The sequence below is a fragment of the Rattus rattus genome, chromosome 2 (assembly GCF_011064425.1).
Source record: "Rattus rattus isolate New Zealand chromosome 2, Rrattus_CSIRO_v1, whole genome shotgun sequence".
Classification (NCBI taxonomy): Eukaryota; Metazoa; Chordata; class Mammalia; order Rodentia; family Muridae; genus Rattus; species Rattus rattus.
The window spans coordinates 42,093,603-42,111,635 of NC_046155.1; the positions used below are offsets into that span (position 1 = coordinate 42,093,603).

Consider the following 18,033-nt stretch of genomic DNA (forward strand, 5'->3'; position numbering starts at 1 on the left):
ATATGGAAATCAGTGTGGTGAATTCTCAAAAGCTAAACATGAGTGTCCGTATGACCCAGTTATGTCACTCGACTTGACGTTCTAGCCACAGATACACCATTCAGCCATGATCGGTGTTGCTTTACTCACAATAACTATGAAATGGAAACAACTTTAAATATCTTTTAACTGATGAGTGAAAGATGATATTATTTCTTCATATATACATACATATGAATGTATTGTGGAATAATATTGAACTGTAAAGAAAAAATGAAATAATGAACTTGGTAAATAAATGGACAGAATTTATGAGAAAAGATCGTACTGAGTAATGTGACCAAGACCCAGAAAGACAAATGTCACGTGCTCTCCCTCACTGGCAGCTCTTAACTCCAAATATTCAGATGTGAGTACATATCCTTATCCTGTCATAGCTGTGGAAACCAGGAAAATTAATGGGTCCATTTCCAGGATAAGGGGGCTGGGGAGCAACAGAGAGGGGAATAACAGGGCTCCATGTGATCTGATCAGGGAAACTGAAAAGGGGATCTCTTTAGGGAGGAGAAGGGAGCTAAACACAGAAGGCGGAGAGTCAAAGAGAATAGCAGGATGCAAGGGAAATGGGAAAGGGGGCTCTTCAGGGGGAGGTAAACACAGGAGAAGGGTAAAATAACAATAAGAATGTCTGCAAAGCAGTAATAAATCATAACCTTAATATCTAGAGAAACCTCCAGACTGACTTCCGTAGTGACTGCTCCAGTTCGTACTCTTACCAGGATCACCTAGGGCTCCTTTCCATCGGTCCTGGGTTTGGCTTCACTGATAGGCATTCTGACAAGGGGACATGAAATCTCCACGTGCTTTTGCCGTGTGTGTCCCTCGTGGCTGAGGATGCAAGCCTTTCTCATGGACCTACTGGCTGCTTGTACTTTGTGTTTTGAGAAGCACTGTCCACTTTACTCCCCCACTTATGGATTGAATTATTTGGATATGCACTTTGGAATTTACATCTTTTAGTTCTTTATACATTCTAATACCAGTCTGTGGTAAGATGTGTAGGTAACAAATACACCCTTTCATCCCAACCTCTATTTATGCATTCTGTTCACTCCTTACTTTGCTGTGCAGAAGCTTTTAAATCTCATGCAAGCCCATTTGTCAGGTCTTGCAATGGGTTCTGGACTACTTCGTCCTGTTTAAATCCTTGTCTATAACCATGGTTTGAAGTGCCCCCCTCCAGCACTTTTAGAGTTTCTTCCCAGGCTCATGGACTGACAGAATTAATATTATGAAAACTGCAATACTATTAAAGTGGCCTGCAAACTGAGCAAAGTCCTATCAAAATTGCAGTGAAATAACCACACAAGTAGACAACAGTCCTTGCTTTCTTTCTATGGATGCACCAAACTCAAATAGACAACACAATCCCAATCAGGAGCAATAATGCTTGGGCATCACATTTAATTTCAAATACTACTATAGTAGGAAGGAATGGAAATAGCACAGGACTGAAAGTCCTAGTGCAGTCAGAGACAGAGACAAGGGAGAGCACAGAGGGCCTAGACACAGACACCAGGGAGAGCACAGAGGACCTAGACACAGACACCAGGGAGAGCACAGAGGACCTAGACACAGACACCAGGGAGAGCACAGAGGACCTAGACACAGACACCAGGGAGAGCACAGAGGACCTAGACACAGACACCAGGGAGAGCACAGAGGACCTAGACACAGACCTAGACACAGACACCAGAGACTGCACAGAGGACCTAGACACAGACACCAGGGAGAGCACAGAGGACCTAGACACAGACACTAGGGAGAGGACAGAGGACCTAGAAGTAAACATACACATTGGTACAATCATCTGACTTTTGGTGTATGTGTCAAAAACATTTAATGGAGAAAAGATAGCCTCTTTGATAAATGATGCTAGGAAAATACATATCTACATAGAGATAATACAATAAACTAGACCCCCTGTCTCTCATCATTTACAAAATCAACTCAAAATGGTCTAAAGACCTTCAAATGTCTCCTGTAGGCAAAATATTTAGGTCTTTTATATCATTCAATCTAAGTTTCCTTGCATTAATTATACAGTTTACAACAATTATACCTAACACAATTATTGATTTGTTATGGTTAGCCCGACTATCTTTTATGTTTAATTTCTGACTCTCTCATTTATTTTTATTTTCTCTATTTGTCATTGTTTTCCTCCTTTTATGATTTTTCAAAATTAAATCACCATTTCTTAGCATTCTTTATGATTTTTCAAAATTAAATCACCATTTCTTAGTATTCAGTCGCTATTCTTTATGATTTTTAAAAATGTCTAACTGTGGGGTTGGGGATTTAGCTCAGTGGTAGAGCGCTTGCCTAGCAACCGCAAGGCCCTGGGTTCGGTCACCAGCTCCGAAAAAAAATTATTAAAAATGTCTAACTGTGTCCAATATTTTACAAGTGAATCCTTTAAGAATAAACTTTCACTTGTGCATACTGGTCTTCATAATATGATACCATATTAATCCATGCAAAAGAATGCCACAGCAGTGTATTTCTACTTAATGCCTGTTTTCCTTACCCTTGTAGATGTCTTGTCATACATATTTTACAGTCACAAATGTAGTGAACCCCACAATATAACTCACAAATTCACATTCATCTGTTTTTAAAAAAATAAAGAGGAAAAATAGTGTTTTTTATTTAACCAAGAATCTGTGGTTTCCGGTGTCCTTTGTTCTTTCTGAACATCCAAGTCTCATCTGCTATTAATAGTGTCTTTGTGTCTGAAAACTTAGTGTTTTGTGTCCTTTATTAATCACAATCACCTTCATGTCATTTGCATTTCTAAAAAGCGTTTTTCTAATGGAATATTATGTGGCCATTATAAATAATGAGCTCCTATCGTTGGTAACAACATATCTGAGCGTGGGGCACATAAGCCAGGCACAGAAAGACAAACACTATATATTTTCACTGCTGGGGGAAGTTTGAAGTTGACCTTATGGAAGAAGCAGACCATAGCACAGTGTCACAAGGAGTGCGTAGTTTACAATACACTGCATTTCCCTGTGACCAATTAATGTGGACATTTCCCCCTAACTCCTGAATGTTTACAACAATTACTATGAAATTGTTGTTAATTCTAATATCTGGATCATGAAAAACATAGTTTTATTATAATTAATGTGTGCTAAATATAAAAGAACGCACATGCACACCTGCACCTGAAATTTCTGTACTGACAGGTTTAGCTTTTCAGCTGTTGCTTTGCACCCGGCTCTTCAGATCTCAGTGCGCACATGCATTGCCAGGACCAGAGATTCAAGGGAAGTTTACGTGCACTTCTGGAATTTTCCCCACGAGCTTCTTCCAGCCTCTAGTTCCTCCTTATGATATAACCACCTATTTCTGCTCCCATTCTAGATACTTTGTGAAATATGGATTAACTGACTACCAGAAAGGTCACATAAATATGGCTTTCATCTCTTATCATTCACCTTTATCAAGAATTAAGTATCTCCCTCTAGTTTCTACCCCTTTCCGAAACATACATGTGTCTGTTTGTTTTTAAAGTATTTAGATATAAGCTATACCACTGTGCCTGTAATTAGAATTTAATATTGGTATAATCGTTGCTGGGTTTCTACACAATGGATAGATTAAATTAAGTATTTTGGCCCTTAAAACACAGGAAATTTGGGAGCATGATCTTCTAAATCAAGCAATTTAAACACACAGAGCAGACCTGGTCAACATATGAAATTCAGGAAGAGTTTCTAGTGCATTGTTATATTGTCAATGTAGCCACTAATACTTTAATAGTAAATGCCTAATAAACAATTGTCTAAATAAGGTACGTCATGAATTGAATAAATACCTTTTAATTTGAAAAAATACAAAATGGTGAAAAAACAAATTATGAAAATATTTTGTAAATTATTTTAAGTATTATGTAAAATGAGCAAGAGAAAGAATGAGAGAGAACCTATTGATAGTAAAATCATAAAGGGAAGTCTCTCCAAGGATATGAAGGTTAAAACTCAAAAGATGACAAGGAGTCAGGCATATGAATGGTAGGGAGAAGACAAAAGGAACAGCCTGTAGGAAGGAAATGAGGCACACAAGGAAGCTGCACAAGGAGGGCACACAAGGAAGGCACTGACGCACAAGGAAGGCACTGACGCACAAGGAAGGCACACAAGGAAGGCACTGAGGCACACATGTGCAGGGACCTTCAGAGAAGAAAACCCTCAGTGTGCAGGAGACAGTAAATGCAGTCGAGTTATGGTCCAGTGACAGCAACTGACATCAGGAGATAGTGTGTTAGTTACTGCTCTCTGCAGCTGAGAAAAATACTGTGGCCAAGAGAAGGTCAGGAGAGGAAAGAGTCTGTTCTGGATCACAGTTCAAAAAAATTGAGTTTATCATGGCAGGAAGACTGAGGACAGTTAGGAGAACACAGTAGGCCAGGAAGCTGGAAGGTCACATGTCATTTGAATACAATAGGAGTGAGGGAGAGGTAGAGGGATGACAGGCTGGTTCCCTGCAGGGCGGGGTTGCAGGGAAAGAACAGGAAATGGGGAAAGATAAAAACTCTCAAGCCTGCCCCTACTGATGCACTTCCTCCAGCAAGGCTCCACTCCATAAAGGCTCCATAACCTTCCCAAATGGTGACATTAACTGAGAACCAAGTGCTTAAAATGCATGAACATCTTGGGAACATGTCTCATTCAACCCAGAACATATAGTAATCAAAGGCCAGGGAACAGAGTTTGCCTTCTGGTTTCTGAGTGAATATAAATGACAAGTCGGGAGACTTATTCTATGACTCACAGAAACACGATGAAGGACAAGAATTTCTGGGGAAAAAAAATCTTGAAACTTCTTGTTTAGGTAAACTGGGTCTGAATATAGGCTAAAACAGTTCTCACGGTGACTTGAGTTATTGATTACCAATACCCCAAAGTTCTTCTGGATACTCTAATAATTATTCTATCCCCTTCATTTTCCTTTCTCACTCTCATTGTTCCACCACGGACCCACATAACACAGGGGACAGACAAGGGAGAACGGGTGCAGCCAAACTGCATCACACTGACAAGTGACTGAGATGCTGTTCAAGGAGAAAGGACTCCAAAATTCAACACGCTAGCACAGACACCAAGAGACTTAGAGAACACCTAAATGTACCCACTAGATGGCTGCCTTCACTCTAGACAGCCACTGTCACATTAGACAGCTACTTTCACACAGCTGCATCACACTGGACAGCCACTGTCATACTAGTCAGCTACCCTCACACTGGACAGCTACCCTCACACTGGACGGCTACCCTCACACTGGACGGCTACCCTCACACTGGACGGCTACCCTCACACTGGACGGCTACCCTCACACTGGACGGCTACCCTCACACTGGACGGCTACCCTCACACTGGGACTTGCTACCCTCACACTGGGACGGCTACCCCTCACACAGGACAGCTACACCCCTCACACTGGACAGCTACCTCACACAGGACGGCTACCCTCACACTGGACAGCTACGCTGGACGGCTACCCTCACACTGGATGGCTACCCTCACACTGGACAGCTACCCTCACACTGGACAGCTACCCTCACACTGGACAGCTACCCTCACACTGGATGGCTACCCTCACACTGGATGGCTACCCTCACACTGGATGGCTACCCTCACACTGGACGGCTACCCTCACACTGGATGGCTACCCTCACACTGGATGGCTACCCTCACAAGGCCAGTTGCACTTGAGGTAACAGAACTTGTCAACATGAGATTCTTCCTGGAGTGTTGAGGCTTTTTCTAAAACTGCTTTATTTTCTTAATAATAATTTTTCTAAATAAGCAAATAAATAATACAAATTTCTTAATTTTTTTCTCTTTTTAACCTGCTTGATATTATCAAATTTCTAGGCACTAATTAAAACTACAGGTGGTAATATATTATTTCTCTGTTCACATGATATATTGAACAGTCAAAACTGCTTCCTCTCTTAAACAGAGAAATTCATTTCCCAAGGGAAGGCCTACAGGGAAATGGTGTCACACTTCATCTCCATTATCCTTCATCCATGACAGATTAATTTAAGAGTGAACATTAATAGGGAGGATTTCTAAATTGTCAGTATTGGGGGGGAGGGTTATGGTTTTGAAAATAATAACATAAAGTCATAGCACATCAGACAACATGTGTTCTAATAACAGCTTTAGAGATGATTTTAATTTTTCTTGAAAGATAAAGGGTAGTTTATCAAATGTCAGCTGTGAACTTGGTGACAACTAATTATCTTCCATTTCACAGCAGCTGATAAGTGAGATAAAGATGATGAATACCTACTGTTGCCAGGTAACCGCATCTACTGTGCTTCCTGCCACCTTCAGGAATCTGTAGGAATACAGAAAAAAGATGGTGTGACTTGAAATAACCATATCTCCAGAGCTACAGTGAGGCAAAGCAGGACATATATTGGGCCATTCACACGCTGATATACTTCCTCAGAGAACCAACCCCTAGTCCTAGCAGTGGAAATCAAACTCCCAGTGCAGCATTTTCCTCACATCTGTCAGGTTCCCAAGTCTATGCCTGACAGTTCTCACACTCATCTTTGCATGATCCAAACATACCTGTGCTGCTTTCTACTCTCCAAAGACTCTGATCTCAGCTGGGAAACAATGCTCTTTCCCAAGCATGGCAGCACAGTAGATGCCTTTGGAAACTGCAGGCCTATCTCCCTGGAGAAAGCATGGGAGAAGCCAATTTCACATCTGCAAAGCACTGTCAAACATGCTCCAGTGCACAGCTGCCACATCTGTGTGAAACACGAGCACCTCAAAGAGTAACTTATCCACTTCTGGAGCAGCTAGATAGGGAGCTAAGCATCCTCCATCCAGCATGCCTAGCTCTAAAGCAGAGAGAGGCTGGCTCTGGGCACAGTTTACAGCAAAGCCTTGTGTGGCCCCGAGCAGGTTCAGAACCAAAGAGGAGAATGCACTGTGTTTTGCAGTGCCACAGGCCACATGTTTGAAATAACTGTCTGTGCTCACTTGTTCGAGGGCATGTATTGCCAAGGCTACTACTTTTCTCGGAGAGTTGTTACTCAAAATCAGGAATCAAAGGAAACATCCCAGTTCTTTCAAATGTTCTTTTCAGCCTCAAGACTCCAAAGAAGAATGTCTCTTCAAAGAAAACATTTGATTGTGTTTTATAACCAAAGAGCTCTTGAACAGAAGAGATGGTCTCTATCCTGGAAGACCCTTGCTGTACCCCACACTAGCAGAATTTCTCTAGACAGATGGATGAGCAAAGAAGGGAACTGTGAGCAAATCAAAAGTTCTGTTTGGCTGTGATGGTGGGAAAGGACTCAGTCTACCTGTAGAACAAACTGGACGTACGTGGAAACCAGGAATTTTGATTAGCCACAAAGTGAGTCTATAAAGGAATAAGGGAAAAGGGAAAAGGGAGAAGGGCGTCAGACAGACACGTCAAACAGGGTGGGAGGAACAGCTGGAGGAAGAAGCAACTGCCTCGATGGTCTTCGATTGATTTTGTCTTTTATGCTTTCGCTTTTCTTTCTACCAGTACCAGTCTACAGTCTGGGAGCAAGAATGAGGAAATATAACAGTGTATAAAACAGAATGGAATTAGTCTGGTGGGTTTACTCAAAATGTCATGTGGCTTGGAAGGCATTTTCTGAGTACTTAGTATGCACTCTGTATGTGTGCACATGCGTGTGTGTGTGTGTGTGTGTGTGTGTGTGTGTGTGTGCTTGGTGAGGAGGATGTTGGATGTTACCAATCCCTCGTTACAGATGACGTGCAGCTTCTTCACTGGCTAGAAAGGTAGACTTTTCAGATTTCCCACTTGGCTGACTCTAGGTTATGCCACTTCGCCTCATTTCACCAGCAGGAAAACCTTTGGGTCTGGCGGGGTGGTTCACCCTCCTCCCTGCTTCCCTGCCCTGTGTTTAGGAGTCCCCTTTCAGAGTTAGCAGGACAGAAATGTTTATGTACTTGGTCATTTCCACGTTGGTATGTGCAGCCCAAGTCAATAAGCACATAGTAAGCATCTGTCAAGGTGCAGAAAAAGAAAATAAAACACTATCGGGCCAAAGGAAATGAATGAGGACACCCAGACTATTTCTGCGGCATCTGTAATCCAAGCCATGGAGGACTCGGTGGCCTAGAGATAAAGGGAGGGAGACGGCATTCTTTATCTCTTCTTCAGGATGTTGTAAAAGTCAGAACATCTAGACAGTCTTACATGTAAACATTATTAGTTTTTTAAAAGAAAAGAAACAAAGATTTAAACATACATTTGCAAGGGATTTACTCCTCCAAAATAGTTTCTATCATCTCTGAAATAATAATAGTTTAAAAAACTGCCTTCCAAATCATAAAAATAACCACAAGGAAACTGCCTGTTCTTATAAACTGTTTTCAGCTTCTCATGTGTGTAGATCACACACTCTGCACAAGAAAACAATCAGGGAGATATTCCTATTTAAAGTACAGACAGCCGCATCTTACAGAGGTGTTTGAGTTGTTCAAACTCACACGGCCAGTGTGGACTAAGATCAGAATTTGTTTCCAAATCCAACCCGGTTTCTGGAACCCTGCAAGGCCCCTAAGCTAGTCCCACCAGAGCCGAGTAGCATAGTACAACTCTAAAATGGAAAAGGAAAAGTTGAAATTTTATGTTGAGAGAATACAGCCATATTTATTAGAAAACATATCAGGCTTAAATATCTTCCTTACGTTTCTTACTTTTTTCTAAAAAAGCAAGCTCTTTAGTATTTATTTGCAAGAAAATGTGCAGAATGCGCACATCAAGCGGTGATCCAGTTGGTGTCCATCCACAGGCAAATACAGGGCGACCCAGAAGACAGAAACGTACACGCTAACCACCAAGGGTACTGTGTGCCACACCAGCTCCAGCCTCTGCGCCGGTGCAGTCACAGTTGGGAGAGCAGCTAGCTCTGCCGTCTGCGGTGTTAGAAAGCAGATCCATATCATGTGTACCTCTGAACAGAACAGAGACAGAGGGTCTAGCTTGTGCTATAAGGAACAACCTGGTTTATGGGAGGCATGAACAAGACAAGCTATGTTCTCAGGGTCCAGTGTAGCTGGATGCCAAGAAAGAGGTGAGGGAATGGTAGGAGGTCAGGCTGGTCAGGGCTTTAGCAAGAAAGCACTGTAATAACCTGATCCTTGTCCTAACAGTAAGATGCTCATCCAAATCCCATTGCGTCTGTGTGTCCAGCTGCTAGCAGGGCTATAGGACAAGCTCGTGTGTGTCCTTCACGGATGGCTGTTCAGTTTAGCATTTGGTTTTTAGGAAGATGACTCCAGCTGTAGTTAAGTGTGAAAGTTACCAGTGGGAGTTGGTTGGCAGGAATCTACTGCAGGGGGATGAGGAGCTTTGAATTGTGACAATGAAACACAGTATGGTAGAACAAGGAAGGTTGTGGAAGTTTTAATTGTCGCACTATTGAGATATTTCTAACAGGACTTTCTAATCCTATTGAAGATACATTGAAAAATAAAAGTTGGGGCTGGAGAGATGGCTCAACAGTTAAGAGCTCCGACTGCTCTTCCAGAGGTCCTGAGTTCAATTCTCAGCAACCACATGGTGGCTCACAACCATCTGTAATGGGATCTGATGCCCTCTTCTGGTGTGTCTGAAGACAGCTACAGTGTACTTATATATAATAAATGAATAAACCTTTAAAAAAAAAGTAAATAGTCATTGAGTGTCGCAGCTATGTAGTCACAAGAAAATTAGAACAAAAATATCCTGCTTGGCCAAAAGGCCCTGGAAAGTCAATGAAAAAGATAGACAGTTCTCCATGATGAAAACTAGAAACCAACTCTTCATAAGAGCTTCATCTTAGAGACCTGCATTGCATTCAGTCATTTGTTCTGTTAAATATGCCAGTAAATCCTTCAATAAATCATTATCAATCAAACTTATATTATATGAAGAATGGGAACGCTATAAAGTTAGGGACATTGAAAATAATACCAATAATCTCTCTATATAGCCATGAAATAGGAGATATGATAGGACAAAATAGAATATTTGGAGAATTTACTGAGAAATATTATGGTGTTTTGAATGTTTGGCCCAGGGAGGAGCACTATTAGGAGGTGTGGACTTGGAGTAGGTGTGGCCTTGTTGAAGAAAGTTTGTCACTGTGGGCGTGGGCTTTAAGACCCTCATCCTAGCTCCCTGGAAGCCAGTCCTCTCCTGTTTGTCTTCAGAACAAGATGTAGAGCTCTCAGCTCCTCCTGCATCACGCCTTCCTGGGCACTACCATGCTCCCATCTTGATGATAATGGACTGAACCTCTGAACCTGTAAACCAGCCCCAATTAAATGATGTCCTTATAGAGGTTGACTTGGTCATGGTGTCTGTTCACAGCAAGAACCTAACAGCATGGTACTTAACATAAGTTAGTACCAGGGACTGAGGCATTGTTATTATAGGCCTTTGTTTGGAAGAATGTGGATTTTGGGCCTTTGGATTTGGAAAGTAATGGAATGCTTTAAGTGGAGCTTACTGGGCCAATCTAGTAGGGATGTGGAAGACTTTGTTAGGGGTTTCAGAGGAGAAGAATTTCAATATGTGCCTGAGAGATTGTTCTTGATACTGTGATGAAAAAATGTAGCTGCTTTTTGCCCTTCTCTGAAGAGTCTACTTGCATTGACAAAGGAAGTCTCAAAAGAGGTAAACAGAGATTTTTTTCTGGTTAGGTCTTGTGAAGAGCATTTTGAACAAGCATAGCAAGCTTAGAAAGGAAAATATATAACATATGGTTCAAGTAATCAGGAGGCACCAGGAAGTGAAATGGAGCTGACTCCTATGTTCAAGAAGATAAACAGATTAAAGGAGTGCTGACTTTGGGGCAACATCCCACACAGCTAACATGGTGGAACACACCTTTAATTCCTGGAGACAGAGGCAAGTAGATCTCTAAGTTCAAGGCCAGCCTGGTATAGAGCAAGTTCTAAGTAGAAAAAAGCTAAGTCTAGGTGTGGTAGCACATGCCCAGGATTCAGGAGACAAAGCCTTGTAGATCTCTGGGTTCAAGGTCAGTCTCCAGAGCAAGTTCCAGAACAGCCAAGTTTAGACAGTGAAGGAGCTGGAAATCAGAAAGCTGGTGATAATGTAATAGAACAAGGGGGCCATGTTCCAGCTAGAGCAAGGAGCGGAACTTGGCAGTTTGTGCCCTGTGGCTCTGGTTTTAGAGTGAAAAACAGAAGGGACTACTGGGACAATTAATCTTGGTTAGCTGGAGCTAAGAAATAAGCAGTGATTAAGAAGAGACCAGCATCACTGAGGTGAAATCTTATGGGAAGTGTTTTTTGAGAGCACAAAGAAGCTGTGTTCCAGAGATAGCCAAGGTTGGACGTGGTAATGTATAAGAATTATTCACGTGGTATTGGTTTTGAAGGTATGAAGGGGTCAATGAGGAGCAGTTGAGGCTTGGCTCTATGAGAGTCTATAGAAAGCCATTGGTGAAGCTACAGTCTCAGTTGTAGTTGACGACCCAGGACTGAAGTAGTCATGTAAGAAGTTGAGGTTTGGCACCATGAATAGAGCCTGTGAAAGGTGAAGCCTAGTTGCAGCAGAAGACTCCAGTGTATTGGAGATGCCAGTACCATTGGATGATCACCAAGAACAGCAGCAGCAGTGGAGTAGATTAACCTGAGCTTAGAGTGCTACAGAGGACACAGCTGGAGGAGTGACCCAAGACCTCTGGAGGAGCCCAGAAAAGCATATGTGGATCCCAGACATTGGAACAAGAAGCTGTGAAGTTGAAGCTGAGTTGGAGACCCCAAGATTAACATGTCATAGATTTGGAATACCTGCTGAGGAACGCTGCTAACAGGGAATGGAACCAGCCCAAGAGAAAGGAGTTTGTTGCAGTCACCAAAGATAAAAAAGGAGTTGGAGATCTGAAGATCTCTTTAACAGATAGGGAGATGCAGAGCTTGGAGGCTGCCCGGGCGGTTTCCTGTCTTGTTTTGTGGATTACATTTAAGTGATTGGATGACTGTCAGAAGAGACCTTGAACTTTGGACTTTTAACATTGTTAAGACTGCTATAAACTATGGGGATTTTGAAAGTTAGATTAAATATATTTATTATTTGCTATGGCTAGGAATAGCCCCCATAGACTCATGTTTGAATAAGCCTATGGGGCCAGGGAGTCGAACATGGGGGTTGTGCTTGGCCCAAGGAGTGGCACTATTAGGAGACATGGCCTTGTTGGAGGAAGTGTGTCACTGTGTGGGGGAAGGGTGGCTATGAGACCTTCCTCCTAACCAGGTGGGAGCCAGTCTTCTCCTGTCGGCCTTTGGATGAAGATGTAGAACTCTCAGCTCCTCTAGCCTTACATATGCCTGGTGCTGCCATGCTCCTGCCTTGATAACAGAGAGAAGCTCTGAATCTGTAAGCCAGCTCAAAGTAAATGCTGTCTTTATAAGACTTGCCTTGATTATGATGTCTGTTCACAGCAGTAAAACCATAACTATGACAAATATCTTAAACCAAATATAGTAAAACAAATCAAAACAAAAACAAAAAAATAAAAATAAATAAAAACCCCTATGGTGATCTTGAAAAGGACACAATTTATTTCTTACACTATCGTATGCACTTAGAAAAATTTAATACAAAAGGCCCAGTAGATAATTTTGAAGCTTTACAAAGTCATTCCAAATTTTGCCGGAAAGAAGCCTAGTAAATTAAGTTAAACTGGAATAATAAAGAAATGTCTATTCATTCTATCATGGATTAATGTGTATCTCAAACACAGTAGTGATGAAAACAGTCTTAATTATGGAACTAGTAAGAAAATCTTATGGAGTAGAATAGACTTTTAAAGGTATAAATGTAACAACAAGAATTTACCATCTGGAGAGCATTTAGAATAGGACCACATGACTGGTTTTCATTTTTTTGAAATAGAAATTAAGGTCAGACTCTTACCTTTCTATGTTGTAGAAAATATAAAACTACTTAAATATAATCTAGCTTCAGTGAATATTTAAACTATTTTAATCCCTAAACATTTGTTATTTCCAACAATTTATTACCATTTGACTTCAGTAGTGTAGAGAAGCAACAGAAACGTTGTGGCTAACTTTGAGGAAACAATATTAGTGAACATATGAAAGTCGTTATAAACTATATTTTCTTTTGTTCTTGGTAAATTGATGAGACAAAGCATATGTATGTATTTCTACACTTATTCTGGGGAAGGGAAATAATTTTATGGATAATGTTAAACACCCTATGGGTTTTTGTTTGGTTTGTTTCATTTTGCTTTATCATATGGCCAAAGACAGTCTTCTTATTTTGAGAAGGGTTAAAAATACTTATCACAGATTCAAATACTTTGTTTACACAAGCCTTTGAATAGCACCGTTTAAAACTCCACCAGGAAAAGGGAAATTAACAACAGAAACAGCACAAGGGAAATGGAGTATACAAAATCCCAAGGAACAAATCCGACAGTCAACGGGTCAGAGGCTTGCTCCCTGCTTCCACACCCTTTTCTTGAAAATGAGGACTTTCAATATCTAATATATATATATATATATATATATATATATATATATATATATATATATTGTCTACACTCTGCTTTATGACTACATTGTCACTGTGGAAGACAATGAGTCCCAAAAGATCATAACCTTGGTTTATCACAGATACTTATGCTCCTTCCTTCCGCCTCTTTCCCAGAAACAGGTCCACAGCACACAAATGACCAGAGTTGCGCAGTGCTCAGCAGTAGTGATGTTAAAGAGAGGATGTTGCCATCCATACAGAAGAGCACTGTAAGAAGAGCATTAGCTGAAGCTTCCAATGTAAGTTACAGGTCACCCAGGATATGAATACTGACAAGGAGGGAAATTCCAGCTTTTCCCAAGTTGTATGTTTCCAATCCTGATTGTAAGGCCAGAAGTCTGCAATATGACTTTGGAGGACAAGTGCTCTGACATGACCTCCAGTCATCAAAGGGTAGCAGTGGAGGGAGAACAGGGTCCTGTATGAGAGAAAACTTTTGGCTAGTACCAGGTGGACGTTATGGTTTCCAGGTGTCTTTCCCTTGGGAGCCGATCTGCTGCTATGGGGAAAACCCACTTTCAGTGTACGAGGCCTTTCTTCCTCCAGCGGACTCTGGACCGATGAGACCTTCTTCCCTTTGTCATCTACCTGCACATATTGATGTATCTGATAATGCAGGGCCTTCTCTCCAGATCACAACTCTCACTAACGGTAAGGGCCATCTTTATTCATGACCATCTTCACGTTCAGGTTTGATGTCCCTTTCCAGACCTCAGAGCACAACCCTAAAAACTTGTTTCTGGACTTTGTTTCCCAGGAAAGAGGACAAGTATTTCACAGAGAACCAGTGATCTAAACAAGTGCACACTTCAATAAGAGCACAGAAGCCTGACCTACCTTAAAAAGAACCACTGATTATGTCAGACCACAAAGAAGATGTAACAGAGATGCCAAAAGGCCCAGGAAAAACTTGAGAGAAAACTTTCTATTATTAAACGAGGTTGACCTGTAAACTAATGGAAAATTTGGGGCATCTTCATTTGGCCTGCCACCTAATGTTTTCCTAGGCTGATTGATTATATTGGGGCTTGGGTGGAACAAATAAACTATTAATTTCTTTCTTCTTCCCCTTCCTTCTCTCTTTTCCCGATGCTGCCACTGTAGCCTCCTCTCCCCCTCTCTCCTCTATGGGTATGTGGCTTTCTCCCTCCCCTTCAAGTCTTCTTCCTTCTGTTCTTCACTCTCTCTCTCTCTCTCTGCTTTTATCTGTATATGACAATTTCAGTAGAAAGACAGCACAGCTGAACAGTTGTGGAGGTCTCTGTTACACCTCTGTTTGATACCTCATCCATCCCTCAAGGGAATTTACACAACCTTTATACATAGGGCTTGAAATGAGTAGGATTAGGGGGCTGGAGAGATGGCTCAGAGGTTAAGAGCAGTGACTGCTCTTCCAGAGGTCCTGAGTTCAATTCCCAGCAACCACATGGTGGCTCACAACCATCTGTAATGGGATCCGATGCCCTCTTCTGGTGTGTCTAACAGTGTACTCACATACATAAAATAAATCTTTAAAAATAAGAGAAAGAAATGAGTGAGACTCTCCAGCCAATCCTTTTTTAGGATCAAAGTTACACTCATATTTGATGTAATTATGCTCCTGAGTAAATACAGGAAAACATAAACATTTGCTGATCTACATGCAATGTTAAGCATTGTACATGCTTTCTTTATTATCATTTTAATTTATTATTTGAAAATTTTCTACATGTATACAGTGTGTTTTGATCAAATCCACCCCTACTCCCTCCTCAACATGTCCTCCCATGCTCCACCCACCACCTTCTCCTTTTAACTTCAAGCATCCTTTTTAAATCCACAGTGTTCCCAGTATGTTCGTGAGTTTAGGGTCATCCCATGCAGCACAGGTAGCCTAGTGGGTTTTCTTCCCTGAAGAAAACTGGCTTCCTCCCAAGCAGCCATCAACCAGGGGCGGCGGCATTATCTCTTCCTTTGACAAATGAAGAAACTGCTCAAGACTACCCACGTAACTCATTACAGAGCAGGATTACGCCTGATTCTAGTCTAGAGCCCCCATTACAGCCATGCAGGGAGCAGATTTGTAGTGTCTGATGTAAGGCTACTTCCCCTGAGTCCATGGCAGATGCTGGAGTTCACACTACAGTACCACCTGTCTGGGAACAGGCTAAGAACCTTTCTCAGGACAGATCGCCAAGCATTTGTTACCTGTAACTGGCCCTCAAGATAAAGCCAGTTTGCTCCAGTAGGGGAGGGGGTTGGGACACTGGAGACTGTAAGACAGTGTCTGAAACAAGAAAGAAGCACATGTAAGAGAATACTAAAGCTGGCAGAACAGGGGTTGTGGGGAAAATGTTGAAATACATCTGGAAGGTTCTGGCTAGGAGAGGAGGGGCCGGCTGGAGGAGTATTGTGATAGGCACGGCTTGGCAATCCCAGTGCTGCTGAGGAGGTTACAGACTTGGATTCAGGCAGAGGGCTTTAACTGACTCGATGTGATTTGTCCTGGCTGTGGAAGGAAGAAATACACATCAGGATATGATTATGAATTTCATAGAGGAAGGAAAATTTCCAGGAGCTGAAGCTGTGTAAGAGGTAGGGTGAGTGAGAGCAATTACTGTGGGCCTCAATGAAGAGGCTCATAGTTTGTATTCTTGGCTGTTTGTAACACCCTTAGTTGAAAATGAACATTCAGGAAAGTGGTACCACAAGGTAGAAATCCATTGGGTCCAGGAGAAAAATAGGTATCTGTTTTGAATCCTGGTTCTGTCAATTGCTATGTGGATTGGTTATGTTATCCTCCTTAGGTAATTTCATATGGAGAGAACAGCACCTATCCAACAAGGATGTTGTGAGGACCAGCGAGAGAGGAAACTGGATAGGATAGTACAGCCACTCGGTGACTATCCGCACCCTTTCCTGGCGATGGGTTGTTAACTTAACACTTGTCCATGTCTATTTCTTTATCAATAAAATACATATAAAACCCACTCTGCCTATACATAGTACTGATTCTCACATTTCGAAGTATCAAGAATTCTTTGCGGGCTGGAGAGATGGCTCAGTAATTAGAGCACTAATTGCTTTTCCAGAGGTCCCAAGTTCAATTCCCGGCAACCATATCATGGCTCACAACCATGTGTAATGGGATCTGATACTCTTTTCCGGTGTGTCTGAAGACAGTAACAGTGTACTCACATATGTAAAATAAATTAATAATTCTTTTAAAAAAATCATTCTTTGGGGTCTTTGAAAGAACAATATTTGGGCTCTGTCTCCACACACTCTGGTTTAGCAAGTCTGAGATGGATCTTAAGAATCAGGCTGGAAAAAGGGAAGCTATAGGATAGAAATGGAAACCGAGCATCTGAGCATGCAACAGAAACCATGATATCTAGGAAATCACCAGGGGGTGCTAAAAACAGATAGCTCAGTAAGTTGGAAACTAGAACGAAGAGCTCTAAGAATTAGTCATTGTCAGGTCTCAAATCCATAAATCCTCAAGTCCATATATGCTCCACATATTGGACCGACATGTTCTCAGAAGGAGTACAAATGGTCAACAAACAGATGAAAGGTCAATGTTTTAAGGCATCGAGGAAATGCAAACCAAAAGTATACTGAGATCCTCTGTCAATCCTGTTGGAATAGCAGTCCTTGAGAAAACAGGCAAAAATGCCAGTACAGGAGAACCACCACAAGGCCAGCCGAAGGTAGCATCGAGTTTCAGGACAGTTTGAAACACAGTGTGAGAAACTTGTCTCAGAACAATCGGTATAGGTTGAGGGAAAGCCAGGAAAGGCTCATTATGGCAAGAATGGAAGGAGAGGAAAGGAACCAAGTGCTATTGGGAGGGATACACATTAGCATAACCACCAAAGAAACCAGTGTGAAAGCTTTCAAGAAGTTTAAACACACCCACACACACACACACACACACACACACACACACACACACACACACACTCACTCACTCCTAAACAAAACCAATCATATGAAACGCCACTGCTGGTGTACACTTAAAGGAATCTAAGTGAGCACACCTATGTTTATATCAGTGCCAGCACAACTGTGTTTGCTGTTGCTTTTTATAACAACCAGCTTACGGAATCAGCCTCGATATCCCAAACCAGATGAGTGGGTAGAGAAAATGTAGTATAGATATACAGTGAGATTAATTTTATGCAGCCCTAAAAAAGACTAAAATGTATGCCTTCTACAGGAAAGTGAATGGAACTGAAAATCATCAAGGTAACTGAAATAAGTCACAATCCAAAATGTAAGCATTACGTTTCTTTTCAGAGACACCTGAACACAGAAGTGCGAGTATTTGGGAAGAGGAAGGGTACAGTGCACAGGTGAGGTCGGGAACAAAGAGAGAACCAGGGATCAACATAACCA

At 41.7% G+C, this 18,033-nt stretch overlaps 1 protein-coding gene across 3 annotated transcripts in view; it reads right to left on the reverse strand.

The window, feature by feature from the left end:
- Hpse2 (heparanase 2 (inactive)) overlaps positions 1-18,033 on the reverse strand; it is a 1,004,606-nt gene that overhangs the window by 211,128 nt on the left and 775,445 nt on the right. For all 3 annotated transcript variants that reach the window (XM_032892002.1, XM_032892001.1, XM_032892000.1), the window contains one exon: positions 6,352-6,399. In XM_032892002.1, coding sequence (XP_032747893.1) covers positions 6,352-6,399 — 48 coding nt within the window. The remainder of the gene's footprint in view (positions 1-6,351; positions 6,400-18,033) is intronic.